At 41.0% G+C, this 14,228-nt stretch overlaps 1 protein-coding gene across 7 annotated transcripts in view; it reads left to right on the forward strand.

The window, feature by feature from the left end:
- LOC109906506 (multiple PDZ domain protein-like) overlaps window positions 1-14,228 on the forward strand; it is a 68,360-nt gene that overhangs the window by 32,490 nt on the left and 21,642 nt on the right. For 3 of the 7 annotated variants that reach the window (XM_031792031.1, XM_031792029.1, XM_031792030.1), the window contains 10 exons: window positions 73-234; window positions 1,083-1,433; window positions 2,001-2,109; window positions 2,445-2,643; window positions 6,857-6,898; window positions 8,773-8,868; window positions 9,085-9,180; window positions 10,081-10,258; window positions 10,488-10,598; window positions 12,879-12,941. In XM_031792031.1, coding sequence (XP_031647891.1) covers window positions 73-234; window positions 1,083-1,433; window positions 2,001-2,109; window positions 2,445-2,643; window positions 6,857-6,898; window positions 8,773-8,868; window positions 9,085-9,180; window positions 10,081-10,258; window positions 10,488-10,598; window positions 12,879-12,941 — 1,407 coding nt within the window. Of the gene's footprint in view, window positions 1-72; window positions 235-1,082; window positions 1,434-2,000; window positions 2,110-2,444; window positions 2,644-6,856; window positions 6,899-8,772; window positions 8,869-9,084; window positions 9,181-10,080; window positions 10,259-10,487; window positions 10,599-11,984; window positions 12,093-12,878; window positions 12,942-13,485; window positions 13,558-14,228 lie in introns of all 7 variants that reach the window. The other 4 variants (XM_031792026.1, XM_031792027.1, XM_031792028.1 and 1 more) reach the window with 3 other exon arrangements.

A 14,228-nucleotide genomic window follows, 5' to 3' on the forward strand; every position in this document is an offset into this window, starting at 1 on the left:
TCATCCATGGCATAGAGAGACATATTCCCCATCCAATTCACTACATTGACATATTGACGTTCTTTAATGCAGATTGACTCCAATGAGGTAGACCTGACCGACGAGAGGGTGTTGGCGCATCGCTTCTCTGGCGAGGAGGATGACACCTTCCAGGCATCCATGATTGCCCTCCATGGCAGCACCTGCAGCGCTGACCTGTCCTACCAGATGATCTTGCAGTCCTCCACACCCAAGGTAGGCCAACAAACTTGCACTGTGGCTAGCTAAGTCCATTTTAAAGCCATTACAGTCAGCAATTTTAGAAAGCTTGTTTCAAAGCAAAAGCAGTATCGGTATGGTCATGTCATTTATTTGAATTTCATTGGAGCAATTGCAAGCTGCTGCCTTTTTCACTAAGAAAACTCCTCACGTAAATCAGAATAAGTTAGCACAGTACTTCTAATGTACTTCTATCCATAGTTGTTTACCTTCTTCAAACTGGCGGCTATATTGAAGTGATACAAAGTTTATTTTGTTGTTAACCCCTTTGCATGTACTGTATGTTGCCTGTATTTGTTGTTGAGCTTTGTCTTGGAGTACTGGCCCCAGACTCCTTATGGATGAATGGTTGAGTGTTTTTTAGATTAGTATCTACCTATATACTGCACTGCACCGTAACAAGATATGACTACCCTATTAGAATTAAATGGTCTGTTGCGTGCTTCAGTCCTGCTCTCAGCATTCCTGCTTGTTACAGTTCTTCCAAATAGTTTGCTCTCCCAGGGATTTCTTTTCCAAGTTTTATATTGCCATCTCAGATGCTTAAGGAATCGCTGAAGAGATTCATTGCAGCACAGTCCGGGCCTCATGAAATATATCTAGGATGATGATAATAAAGAGATATTTGGTGCATCGCACACTCTAAAACAGGATCATCTGTAATTATCGCTATTCCCCATCTGTCACTGATGGCTTTTCAATGGCTCATTACGAGGAGTGCAGAACGGCGACCGAGGTAGACGAAAACCCCCCAGTTGGGTGATTGTGAAACTAACGAGGTGTAACCTCCATTTTGGCTCGTCTGGTTTGTTTTACCTACATAGCGGAGTGCTCGTCTGGACTTGTTGACCGAACATCCCTTCGTGACGTTGTCCTGCCTCGCAGACGACACTGAACCCTTTTCCCCGGAGGAGAAGCCCATCGCTTTCCCCCTGCCCAGGAGTATTGGAAGTCACACCCTAATGATTGACAACAACACACTAGCTATCTCCGATCAGTACCTGGCGCATCAATTAACCCAATTGGAGCCGTCGGATCTGTCGAACTCGTGCAGTCCGTACACTGACCCCGAGCCCGGTTTGAATGATTTGGGGGAGCCAATGCAGTCTCTTCGTTTTCCGGTGGAGCCCACCATGGCCGTTGCAGACATAGGGGAGATGGAATGCTTAATGAAGGTAAACCAGCCATCTAAAGAGCTGTGCCATCTGTCGGTTTGCCATCAAATGTCATTACGTGTGCCTCATAATCAAACAATCATGTGTAAATTGGTCATCAGGAACTTGAAATGCAACAAGTTACGTTTAACAAATGTTGAAATGCAGTACGACTCTACACAGGCCAATGTGAAATTAATTGGATTTATGAGAATAATGGCTAGTATGTTTTGTCTAACCAGTTTTAAACATTCAACTTTTTACTAGAATCAGATTTCTAGGTATTACATGCCGAAGGCAATGGCATAACAGGAGAAAAAAATCCGATAAATCCCTTCCTTACCTTGTATGTTTTATTCCCTGGCCTTTACTAATTGTTCCCACATAACCTCCCTGGTAGTTTAGATTAACTCTATTTTATTCTGTCACAATTATTTTATTTACATTTTGTACCAAAACTTCCTCCATAGAAAATATTTTATAATTTAAACTCAATGTCATTCTGTCACAATTATTCGTTTTTGGATTGTGTACCATTAGAAAATATAAAGAAATGTGATTAATGATTATTGAATCGTCATTCTCAAGGGGGATGAGCCATCTGTAAAGCAGTCCAAAGAGGAAGGGGGCAAGATTAGAACCACTGGGAGTAATTTTGAAAGGACAATCACTGTTGTCAAGGGCAACTCCAGTCTCGGTTTGTATTAATACTTTGGCAATATGCTGTATATTCCTATATTTCTTTTTCTAAATGTCAGCCCTGATGAGAAATTGCTGTGAAGAGACCAACGTTCACTTTTTAATAAATCATTCCTCTTTACAACTCAACATTTTATGTAAATAATGCAATATCTGTTGCATTATGGTCTTTCTGTCTGTTAAGGTGGTTGGATATTAACTATGTGGATCTCCAGTGCATCAACATTATTAACACATGATTAAAGATTGAACACATTACACATAAATGTGGGGGAATGTATTACGTATAGGTTCCAGGTCTTTGAGAATGTTGTCTCTGTGTCTACCTTACAGGAATGACGGTGAGCGCCGTCAAGGATGGCTTGGGGATGCACATCCGCAGCATCATCCACGGAGGCTCCATCAGCCGAGACGGCCGTCTGGGGGTGGGGGACCTCATCCTGGCCATCAACGGCGAGCCCACGGCCAACCTGACCAATACACAGGCCCGCGCCATGCTCCGGAGACACTCCCTCATCGGGCCAGACATGGGGTAAGGACCCGGGCTATGCACTATGTTCAGTGTTTTGGAACCTTGTCCTTGGAAACCTGTTATATATGGTTTCACTATAGGCCTTCGTTAAAATATCCCAACTACAGCATATACAGTTGAAGTCAGAAATGTACATACACTTAGGTTGGAGTCATTAAAACTCGTTTTTCAACCTCTCCACAAATTTCTTGTTAAAAAATCACAGTTTTGGCAAGTCGGTTAGGACTTCTACTTTGTGCATGACACAAGTCATTTTACCAACAATTGTTTACAGGCAGATTATTTCACTTATAATTCACTGTATCACAATTCCAGTGGGTCAGAAGTTTGCATACACTAAGTTGACTGTGCCTTTAAACAGCTCTGAAAATTCCAGAAAATTATGTCATGGCTTTAGAAGCTTCTGATAGGCTAATTGACATAATTTGAGTCAATTGGAGGTGTACCTGTGAATGTATCTCAAGGCCTACCTTCAAACTCAGTGCCTCTTTGCTTGACATCATGGGGAAAAAATATAAAGAAATTAGCCAAGACCTCAGAAAAAATTATTGTAGACCTCCACAAGACTGGTTCATCCTTGGGAGCAATTTCCAAACGCCTGAAGGTACCACGTTCATCTGTACAAACAATAGTACGCAAGTATAAACACCATGGGACCACACAGCCGTCATACCACTCAGGAAGAAGATGCGTTCTGGTGTGAAAAGTGCAAATCAATCCCAGAACAACTGCAAAGGACCTTGTGAAGATGCTGGAGGAAACAGGTACAAAAGTATCTATATCCACAGTAAAACTAGTCCTCTAGCGACATAACCTGAAAGGCCACTCGGCAAGGAAGAAGTCATAAAAAAGCCAGACTACAGTTTGCAACTGCACATGGGAACAAAGATTGTACTTTTTGGAGAAATGTCCTCTGGTCTGATGAAACAATAGAACTGTTTGGCCATCATGACCATCGTTATGTTTGCAGGCAAAAGGGGGAAGCTTGCAGGCCGAAGAACACCATCCCAACCGGGAAGCACAGGGGTGGCAGCATCATGTTGTGGGGGTGCTTTGCTGTAGGAGGGACTGGTGCACTTCACAAAATGGATGGCATCATGAAGGAGGAAAATGTATGTGGATATATTGAAGCAACATCTCAAGACATCAGTCAGGAAGTTGATGCTTGGTTGCAAATGGGTCTTCCAAATGGACAATGTCCCCAAGCATACTTCCAAAGTTGTTGCAAAATGGCTTAAGGAAGACAAAGTCAAGGAATTGTAGTGGCCATCACAAAGCCCTGACCTCAATCCCATAGAACATTTGTGGGCAGATCTGAAAAAGTGTTTGCGAGCAAGGAGGCCTACAAACCTGACTCAGTTACACCAGCTCTGTCAGGAGGAATGGGCCATAAATTCACCCAACTTATTTTGGGAAGCTTGTAGAAGTCTACCCAAATGTTTGTCCCAAGTTAAACAATTTAAAGGCAATGCTACCAAAATACTAATTGGGTGTATGTAAACTTCTGACCCACTGGGAATGTGATGAAAGAAATAAAAGCTGAAATAAATCTTTCTCTCTACTATTATTCTGTCATTTCACATTCTTAAAATAAAGTGGTGATCCTAACTGACCAAAGACATGGATTTTTTACTAGGATTAAATGTCAGGAATTGTGAAACTGAATTTACATTTATTTGGCTAAGGTGTATGTAAACTTACAACTTCAACTGTACATACATGGCAGATTTCACCTCAAATGTATTATCTCTAGATTCCCTACACATGTACACACACTTTTTTTTATGTTACAATGTAAAAGTCAGAGGATTTTTACATAGACACCCTATTATACAATCAGATAAATGGTGCCTGACATCACACTAAATGCCTCTTGATCAAATGTGGAATTACATTTTTTTGTTATGTAAATGATTTGGTGGCTTTTTCTACAGCCTATGTGTACAATTATGATCAAGTCAAGCATTGAGTTAAGCTTCGTAGTGTTTTGCATTTGAGTAAATTGTGCCAAATGATCCCATTAATGTAATTTGTTCTGCACCTCTCGTAGAAATATTATCTTCTCCTAGTACATCTCCCACACAACAGCTAACCAAAGCCATTCAAATACACATTTAATTGAACTGAATTGAGATGCATACCTCAGAAACAACACCTGACAGTGAATGTGTAGTAAACATTATAATGCAGTAGAGTCGTTGAGGAGCTCAGTTTAATTTTAACAATGCACTTATTGTCGATAGTAGGAAAAGTCATTGTAATCCAGTGTTGTGAGTCATAGACCACCTTAATATCACTAAAAGTTGTTCATATGTAGGATCTTAATTTGAGCCAGTTTGCTACAGCAGGGAAATACTCCTGCAGCTACTGGAAATGTGAATTATTATGTGGATTGTAATTAATGGAAATTTTTGCAGGGGTTGATACATTTCTCGTGAGGGAAAATCAACTCTGAAATTTCAAAGTTGAAATTGCAAACTTCAGAAACCCTTTTAAACCTCAAATAAACTACAAGTTTTACATGTCCTGCCTTGCAGAAAAGTTCTCCTGCAACAGGGTGATCAAATTAAGATCCTACATCTGTATACAGTACCAGTAAAACGTTTGGACACACCTACTCATTCAAGGGGTTTTATTTTTTACTGTTTTCTACATTGTAGCATAATAGTGAAGACATCAAAACTATGAAATAACACATGGAATCATGTAGTAACCAAAAAAGTGTTAAACAAATCAATATACACTACCGTTCAAAAGTTTGGGGTCACTTAGAAATGTTCTTGTTTTTGAAAGAAAAGCACATTTTTGTCCGTTTAAAATAACATCAAATTGATCAGAAATGCAGTGTAGACATTGTTAATGTTGTAAATGACTATTGTGGCTGGAGTATCTACATAGGTGTACAGAGGCCCATTAATCAGCAACCATCACTCCTGTGTTCCAATGGCATGTTAGCTAATCCAAGTTTATAATTTTAAAAGGCTAATTGATCATTAGAATACCCTTTTGCAATTACGTTAGCACAGCTGAAAACTTTTGTGCTTATTAAAGAAGCAATAAAACTGGCCTTCTTTAGACTAGTTGAGTGTCTGGAGAATCATCGTTTGATTACAGGCTCAAAATGGCCAGAAACAAAGAAATTTCTTCTGAAACTTGTCAGACTATTCTTGTTCTGAGAAATGAAGGCTATTCCATGCGAGAAATTTCCAAGAAACAGAAGATCTCGTACAATTCTGTGTACTACTTCCTTCACAGAACAGTGCAAACTGGCCCTAACCAGAATAGAAAGAGGGGTGGGAGGCCCCGGTGCACAACTGAGCAAGGGGACAAGTACATTGAAGTGTCTAGTTTGAGAAACAGACGCATCACAAGTCCTCAACTGGCAGCTTCATTAAATAGTACTCACAAAACACCAGTTTCAACGTCAACAGTGAAAAGGCGACTCCGGGATGCTGGCCTTCTAGGCAGAGTTGCAAAGTAAAAGCCATATCTCAGACTGGCCAATAAAAAGAAAAGATTAAGATGGGCAAAAGAACACACACACTGGACAGATGAACTCTACCATCCCGGAGTCGCCTCTTCACTGTTGACGTTGAGACTGGTGTCTCAGCATATGTGAGAACTCCTTCAAGACTGTTGGAAAAGCATTCCAGGTGAAGCTGGTTGAGAGAATGCCGAGAGTGTGCAAAGCTGTCATCAAGGCAAAGAGTGGCTACTTTGAAGAATCTCAAATATTAAATAGATTTTGATTTGTTTAAAATGTTTTTGGTTACTACATGATTCCATATGTTATTGCATAGTTGTGATGTCTTTACTATTATTCTACAATGTAGAAAACAGTACAAATAAAGAAAAAACAAATAAGTAGGTGAATAAATAGGTGTGTCCAAACTTTGGTCTGGTACTGTACATTTTAATATTTCTGACGGACACCAATTGAATTATGTAGGCTACATTAAGGTAGGATTTTCAGTACTATAGAAATGCTTTTGGACCACAGCATCTGGACTATCCTAGCATAGATGCTCAATGGTGAAATTTGAACAACTCGCTAATGCCCTTCACTTTCCTAAGTTGTAATTTCTCCATGTATTCGAGGGATGCTACATTAAAGTGTGGGGCACCATTATTTTCAGTATCTCAAGTCCTGCTTGCTCTACTCTAAACTTCTCAGTACAGTATGTTAGCCCATAAAATCCTCTTCACCTTCTAGATCTGCTTGTGCACCAGAGGACGATCTGTGCCCCTTTTATGTGTGAGTATTGCTAACTCCCACGCTGACGGGTGTGCAACCATAATCTGCCATTTTAATTTGTTTCCTCACTGTCCACTCTACCTCACCATTCTCATATGGGCCTCATTGCCTGTCCATGGTTGGAAGTTTTATCCAGATCTAGAAGTTAAAACACATGCAGTATATCAACCATACTGTATATCTACTTGCACAAACCTTATCTCAGCCACATATCTACCATACACAGATCTTAAATCACCCGTGTGGGTGTGTATATATATATATATATATATATATATATATATATATATATATATATAGCTACCATACGTAAATCTTATATCTTCCATATATCTTCCATACACAAACCTTAAATCAACCATACAGTATATCTACCATACACAAACCTTAAATCAACCATACAGTATATCTACCATACACAAACCTTATATCTACCATACACAAACCTTATATCTACATACACAAACCTTAAATCAACCATACAGTATATCTACCATACACAAACCTTAGTCTGACCAGTTAAATTTTAAAAAGGATCAAACTATTCAAATTCACTGTTACTTCTTACTCATTAATAATAGAAAATATTGTACAATGACGTTGAAATCTGTGGCCATTAAAATTCTCCAGATCAGATAATCTTATTGGCGCCATACAGCAAAGTGACTGAAGCTAATCACCGCTTTGCAGATCAAAATAAATAAAATACATTCTTTTTTATATTGTCAAATACCAACACAGATATATCTCCAAACCATTTTCTTTGGTGTGGCAGCTAAGCTTCTATTGGTGTCCATGCATACAGACAGTCAAGTTAACGCAGGCCTAACACACAGTCAATGTATCTGGATAAATCTCTCACTGGACTGGACTGCACCACTAACCATTAAAACGTCACCCTTAACACTCCATTGACATTCTTTTCTGGGACTCTGGGGCTTGCAGGTCCATTTGTGTGGCGATAACGATTCCTTTGGCACTTTTTGAACTTTTGCTCTATCACACACTAATCCACTTGTTCCTCCCATCTGTTTTTGGACTGCTGTTTGAATGAACAGGGATTCGAGTACCTCAGTGTCTGCGTGTCCTAATGTTGAAGTACGAATTAAGCCGTCGTTGTTAGATCTGTCATCTTCACTCAAATGTGTAAGTGTGTGTGCTTTAGAATCAACTAATCACGATGAATTACTTGAAACTGGGCCTACCAAAGCAGATATGCTCTTTGCTATGCTCTTTGCTACTTCCCGTTTTGTTAAATTCTTAATATTTTGGAAAGTTGCTCCTCTATTCCAGTAAATTTGGTGTTCCGATTGATGTTCCCTTCAAACCTCCATGACATATTTTGGAAAGAATTCTGCCACTCAATTCGAGCCAACTTTATTGGCCCAGACAATTGTGAACGACGGAAACATCTGTTTTGGATAGTTATGCGGGGACGTCTGCTACATTATTCATTGACGGCTCACCTTGGGCTCATGATCGGCAGAATGCATTGCCAGAGAAATGTAGAGTTAATTCCTTCCCCTCCTGCAATCTTGTGCCGCACAGTTAATTTGGACGGGGAGGAAAAACAGGTGCGCTCCTGCATGTAGATTAGACGTCTATGAATAAATAAAAGTCCTTTTGTAAAAGTGCCCTTTCTGTCATACCAGGTGGCGTATGAATGCAGGCACTTCCACACTAATGCTTTGTTAAACGTTCATGTCATTCCTAATGATGAATATTGACATGCTTGCACACAAGGTTGAACTCTCGTGTCATATGTTTATGGGTAGGTTATATATTTGCAGTGATGATGACAAATCTTGGTCAGGTTGTTATCAGGAGTGTGCCGAGGCTCATTGGTGTGTGTCTGTGTGTGCGTGTGTTATCAGCATCACCTATGTTCCCATGGAGTATCTGGAGGAGTACAAGGCCAGCCTGGAGCAGCCTAAAGATGACATCTTCTCTGATGCTCCTCAGGCCCCAAAGTAAGCTCAAGCGTTATACAACTTTATAGAAGTAATACATTATAGAAAGGTATTTTCATGACGATGCCCTCACTAAACTCATGCTTTTGATTTCAAGCATAGACTAACTTTCGCAATATTATTTTGTTGTACTCCAGACAGTACTAAAACAAGTCGATTACTGTCAGACCAGCTATGGTTTACAAAGGCGGCTGTTTTCTGTTTGTCTCTTTGCAGAAGAGAAATCCCAGAACTCCCAGAGAGGGAGGAAGGAGAGGGAGAGGAGAGCGAGCTACAGAGTGCCACCTTCAGTAACTGGAACCAGCCCAGGAAGTGAGTAGGAAGTTTGACTTTGGCTTGGTCCAGAACATAGAGTTGGATAGAGGGTGACCTTTCCACAAAGCCTGTTTTAGCATGGGCAGCGCCATTGAAGGCTTTCACTATTTTAAAGTAGTCAACTGGATGTGACTTCCTAAGAGCTCATTTTAATTGTAAGCATTTATCATGGCAAAGATAGAGGACATACCCTCTTTCCATCTCTAATGTTAAGGAAACAAAATCTGATTAGGTAAATAAGCAATAAGCACAGATTTGGACGTCAAGCCAAGGTTCATGGCATTAGTTATACCACTTTGGAACTGGGCTCTGCTTTGTGATTGTAATATTGTTCAAAACTGGTGTCCTCACCTCCTGTCCTCGAGAGGTGCTCTGCACTGTCTGCTGATTCTAATCAGTGACTGATTTAGGCGAGGGAACGCAAGTGTGTGTGACACTCTCCGTCCAATCAATGACAATCAAGAGGAAATCAGCAAACACTGTGGCCCTCCAGGATTATTAATAGCTGTGGCTAATTCAATGGGCTGCAACATTTAGAATGTCACAAATAGAAATGGAGCCACCTGACACAGTTCCCTAATCTAAAAGACAGAGAATCATATCAGGTCTACCTAATTTACCGACCCAACACAATGCCCCGTTTATTTTATGCAACAGATAATCATTTACAATCTAAATTGTTGAACCTTCTGTAACGTTGCTCTCTCCGGAATTTGTATTCAATAGGTTCTTACACAAGCCATTTCCTTCCTTCAATGTCACATCTTATTTTTACTTTGTGTACAAATAAATCAAATTAGAACCCCAGAACAGGAGTTGGCCAGCTGTGTCCCAAGAAGTGGTACAATAAAGAACCGCATTTTTTAAATATATTTTCTAATGCATGTCATCTCTCAGGGTGGAGCTCAAAAAAGAAGCTGGCAAGTCCCTTGGCATCAGCATTGTGGGGGGCAGAGGAATGGGCAGTCGCCTCAGCAACGGCGAGGTGATGCGGGGCATCTTCATCAAACACATCCTGGAGGACAGCCCCGCCGGCCGGGACGGGACCCTGAAGACAGGAGACAGGGTTGTTGAGGTACACCCATCAATATTAGGGCTCCCGAGTGGCGCAGCAGTCTAAGGAACTGCATCTCAGTGCATGAGGCATCACTACAGTCCCTGGTTCGATTCCAGGCTGTATCACTTCTGTCCGTAAAAATGTTTATTGTATTTCACAGTAGAATGTATTTACTTTGACATGGCAAAATGGTTATTGCACAGTAAAAAACTATGAATTACTTGTTTGTTTCTTTGGAATGTATCAGGTGGATGGCGTGGACTTGAGAGATGCCAGTCACGAGCAGGCTGTGGAGGCCATCCGCAGGGCAGGAAACCCTGTCGTGTTCCTCGTGCAGAGTATCGTCCACAGGCCCAGGGTGAGCCTTCTAGCTCTCTGTGTTGGCACGCTAGCTCTCTGTGTTGGCACGCTAGCTCTCTGTGTTGGCACGCTAGCTCTCTGTGTTGGCACGCTAGCTCTCTGTGTTGGCACGCTAGCTCTCTGTGTTGGCACGCTAGCTCCCTGTGTTGGCACGCTAGCTCCCTGTGTTGGCATGCTAGCTAAGTGGCTAATGTCTTTTCAACAACAATACTTTATTTCCTCAACTCAAACCATTAATTATCCCATTTAACACAACATTAACTTCAAAAAGCTACTTAACCATCCTGTATCCAACAAAGACTACAGTAGCTATCTATATCTCATTATTCAGTTCGTCGATAGACGCCTTGTCACGATTCATTCCACTAAAAGTTCAACGGAAACTTCAAAACATTTGACTGACTGTATGTTTTCTGCATCATCTTCATTGGTTTGAAAGCGCCATTAGGCTCCAAAAGCATGACAAACTATCCTACTGAAATTGCAACCAGCTTTGCAATAGCCAACATATCTTGATGTCCGACTTACAATCATTCATTTTCATGCATGGTTGAAGCTTTCCAGACATTTTCCGAAACCTTCCACTAACCTTCAACTAACCAGTCCAGCATGCACCTCATCCTCAGCCCGAGTCCCACTGTAGCCCTGCTTCGTCACCAGTCATAGAGAAATACAGAACCGCTTTAAAATGCGTGTCTTATCACGTGCCAGGTAATCTCTTGCTCTGTCTCGCTCTCTCTGTTTATTTGTATTACTTTCTTCCTCTCTCTATCTCTCTCTATGCCCGTCAGTAGAGTCTATGTTGCTTTATCTCTCCATCCAGAAGTTTTCAGACTCTCTAATAGGCTACTGTATGTGCATGCAACAGAAACGTGCAAAAAGAGACCCAAATAAAAATTGGAATCTGAGTGCATCCAGGGGGAAAAAAGAGATCAAACGTTATATGCTACAAAGGTTAACTGCTACGGGCAGGTATGTATTGCTCTTGCTCTTTTAAATGGTGCCACTGGGACCTACCTACAGATCGTAATGATGCTTCCTAGCAGTTCCCCTTTAAGGCCTTCTACTCTTCTGTGTCAGTAGTGAATAATCCAAAAGCAGCCTTGAGGATTCTCTAAAACATTTATTGTTTGGTTCTAAGAAAGAGCACCACTTTGATTTTCTTGAAGTAAAAAAAAATGGGTCTCCTCGAGGACATTCATTACCAGTCACTCATTTTTGAATAATTTGACTCCAGAGGTGTTTTTCCTTTTGAACATTTTCTTGTCTATTCCCTTGTTTCCTGGACACCTGGTAACATTTTTGTCAGGGCTCTGCCTCCACACTTCATTTCCTTCAACTTCTGTATCCTTGACTTGCTGTTGATCCCCTGTGTTGCTTTTAGAAGGCGCCCCTACCCTTTCTTCTGTGGCTAAACACCCACCCCGGATCCAACCCACGACCCACTAATCAAACCTCTGCCGGCTTATTATCTCCTGCCTCTCCGCTTCAGGTTAGAGTGTGTGTGCGTGCGTGTGTGCGTGCGTGCATGCGTGTGTGTGTGTGTGTGTGTGTGTGCGACCCAGTGTCCAATCTTCCTTCATGTAGACTGCTTTCTTTTGCTGCTCAATGTTTGCTTAATGTGGCGTGTTCAATCCTACAGTGTATAATGTACTCTTTGTATAAAATATTATCTCTTTGGCCCAGTTTCCCAGACCCAGATTATTTCTACTAATGAACTCAAGAGCATGCTCAGTGGAGAATCTCCATTGAATGTGCATTTGAGTCCAGGAATAGATGGTGTCTGCCTGGGATACCAGCTCATAACGTTTTGTGAACTGAGGAAGAGTCAAGGAACAGGAAAAACTAAAATAGCACAATAGCTCATATGTCACGTACCCCAAACCACAAGGTTCACTGCATGCTGCTGTGGTGGTTTCTAGTTGGCAGGCAGAATATATTAAATCAGCTCCTGGGTGAGAGGTGGTCAGGCCTGGGTGGAATATTGATAACGGGCTGCCTACCTCACTGAACACATCATCATTTTAGTTTTCCCAATGTGTATACAGTACCCACATTGACCAAGGGCAATCCATAATTTGTTGTAGCCAATACAACCACAACTCATGAAGAAACACAATAACAATTGAAGTTTCGCTCAGGCTACTTTTTCTGTTACGTTCAAACAAACGTTTTTAATATATTTGGATGCTTTTACTTGTCCCATGCAAGCCTCACCAAATAAATACAGTATGATGCAGTGTATTTTTCCTGTTTCCATCCCTCTTGTACACGACAGTCCTCAACCACGGACACCAACGAGGAGAGAGCGGCGGCCATGGCACGGCGCAATAGTGACAAGGTCAGTGTCTCTCTGCAACCTTTTAGACCTATGTCAAATACTTCAGGTGCACTGGATTTAGCACCGCGTTTGCACTTTTGGGACTATTTCATTGGTTCCACTGTACTGAAACCAAAGGAAAGTATTTTTGGGCCCCAAAGTAAGTTTGGGCCCTGGTTTTGTAACCTTAGGGGACAATGCCTGTAACTTGATGTTGTATTGTCGTAGAAGTCTCAACCCAAATTCCCGCAGGGCTTTGTGTACACCTTTTTCGTGCCAAAATGATTTCCATCCATGTACATTATACTATTCACCTGTCAAGTTCATGTCCCATCATGACCAGCAAATGTGTGACTGTATACACATGACCCTTCAGGAATCGAGTTTGAGACACCTGGGATAAATCTTAGTTTATCAAATGAGGATTTTTAGTAGACCTAGCACTTCACTCACACTCTCCATCATAGCAGTAGAGTGAAGTTTCTGCCCTTAGTTTTACAATGTTGTCCTAGTCCTTTGTTGTCTGTCTCACTGAAAGTCTCTGACTCTTCTCTGTTCCCTGTAGGAGGTTGAGAGTCACAGTAGACTATTCCTACGCCTCTCCCCAACTAACCCTTTCACTCCTACTCCGTTTAAGGTTTGTGGGTCTTTGTGTTGTCGTGCTTTTCCCCCTTCTATTTCCATGTATGCTCGTACGGTTGTGTTATGGAATATATGTGGAGACTCATATATTGGACAGGCCTTACATGCATACATGATGCCCTAACACATTTCCACTAAACCTATCTGAGTATCTTTCTCTTTTTTGTGTTTTGTTGGTTACAAATAGAACATTGAAATGACGAAATTTAAACTTGCCCATTTTAATCTCATGCAAAAATATGCAATGTTTTGATCCTGAATCAAAATGCATTTTAATTTGCCTAAATTTATCAAAATTTGGAATTGTGTTTCACTTGCTCCATAAGGTAGGTGTCCATTTGAATGTGTTATCAGATGGACAATGGTTGAATTCTATCAGTAAGGAACATTTTGTTATTAAACTTGAATATTGAGGTAATCTAAAAATACACTACTTCTGACTTGAATCAATGGAATGCTTTGCTTGCAGCAGTTTAGTCAAATAACAGTTCAGTCATATGAACTAAAAACACATGCCTAAAAAGTTGGGTGACGCCATTTTGAAATGTCCACCTGCAGATGAGTGACTAAAACGTACTTTACCGACTCAACAGTACGGCTTTAGGTTGTGATCAGCTAAACCTGCTACGCTGAAACAAAATGATTATCTGCCATTTTGCCTCACTA

Source organism: Oncorhynchus kisutch, linkage group LG16 (genome assembly GCF_002021735.2).
Source record: "Oncorhynchus kisutch isolate 150728-3 linkage group LG16, Okis_V2, whole genome shotgun sequence".
NCBI lineage: Eukaryota > Metazoa > Chordata > Actinopteri > Salmoniformes > Salmonidae > Oncorhynchus > Oncorhynchus kisutch.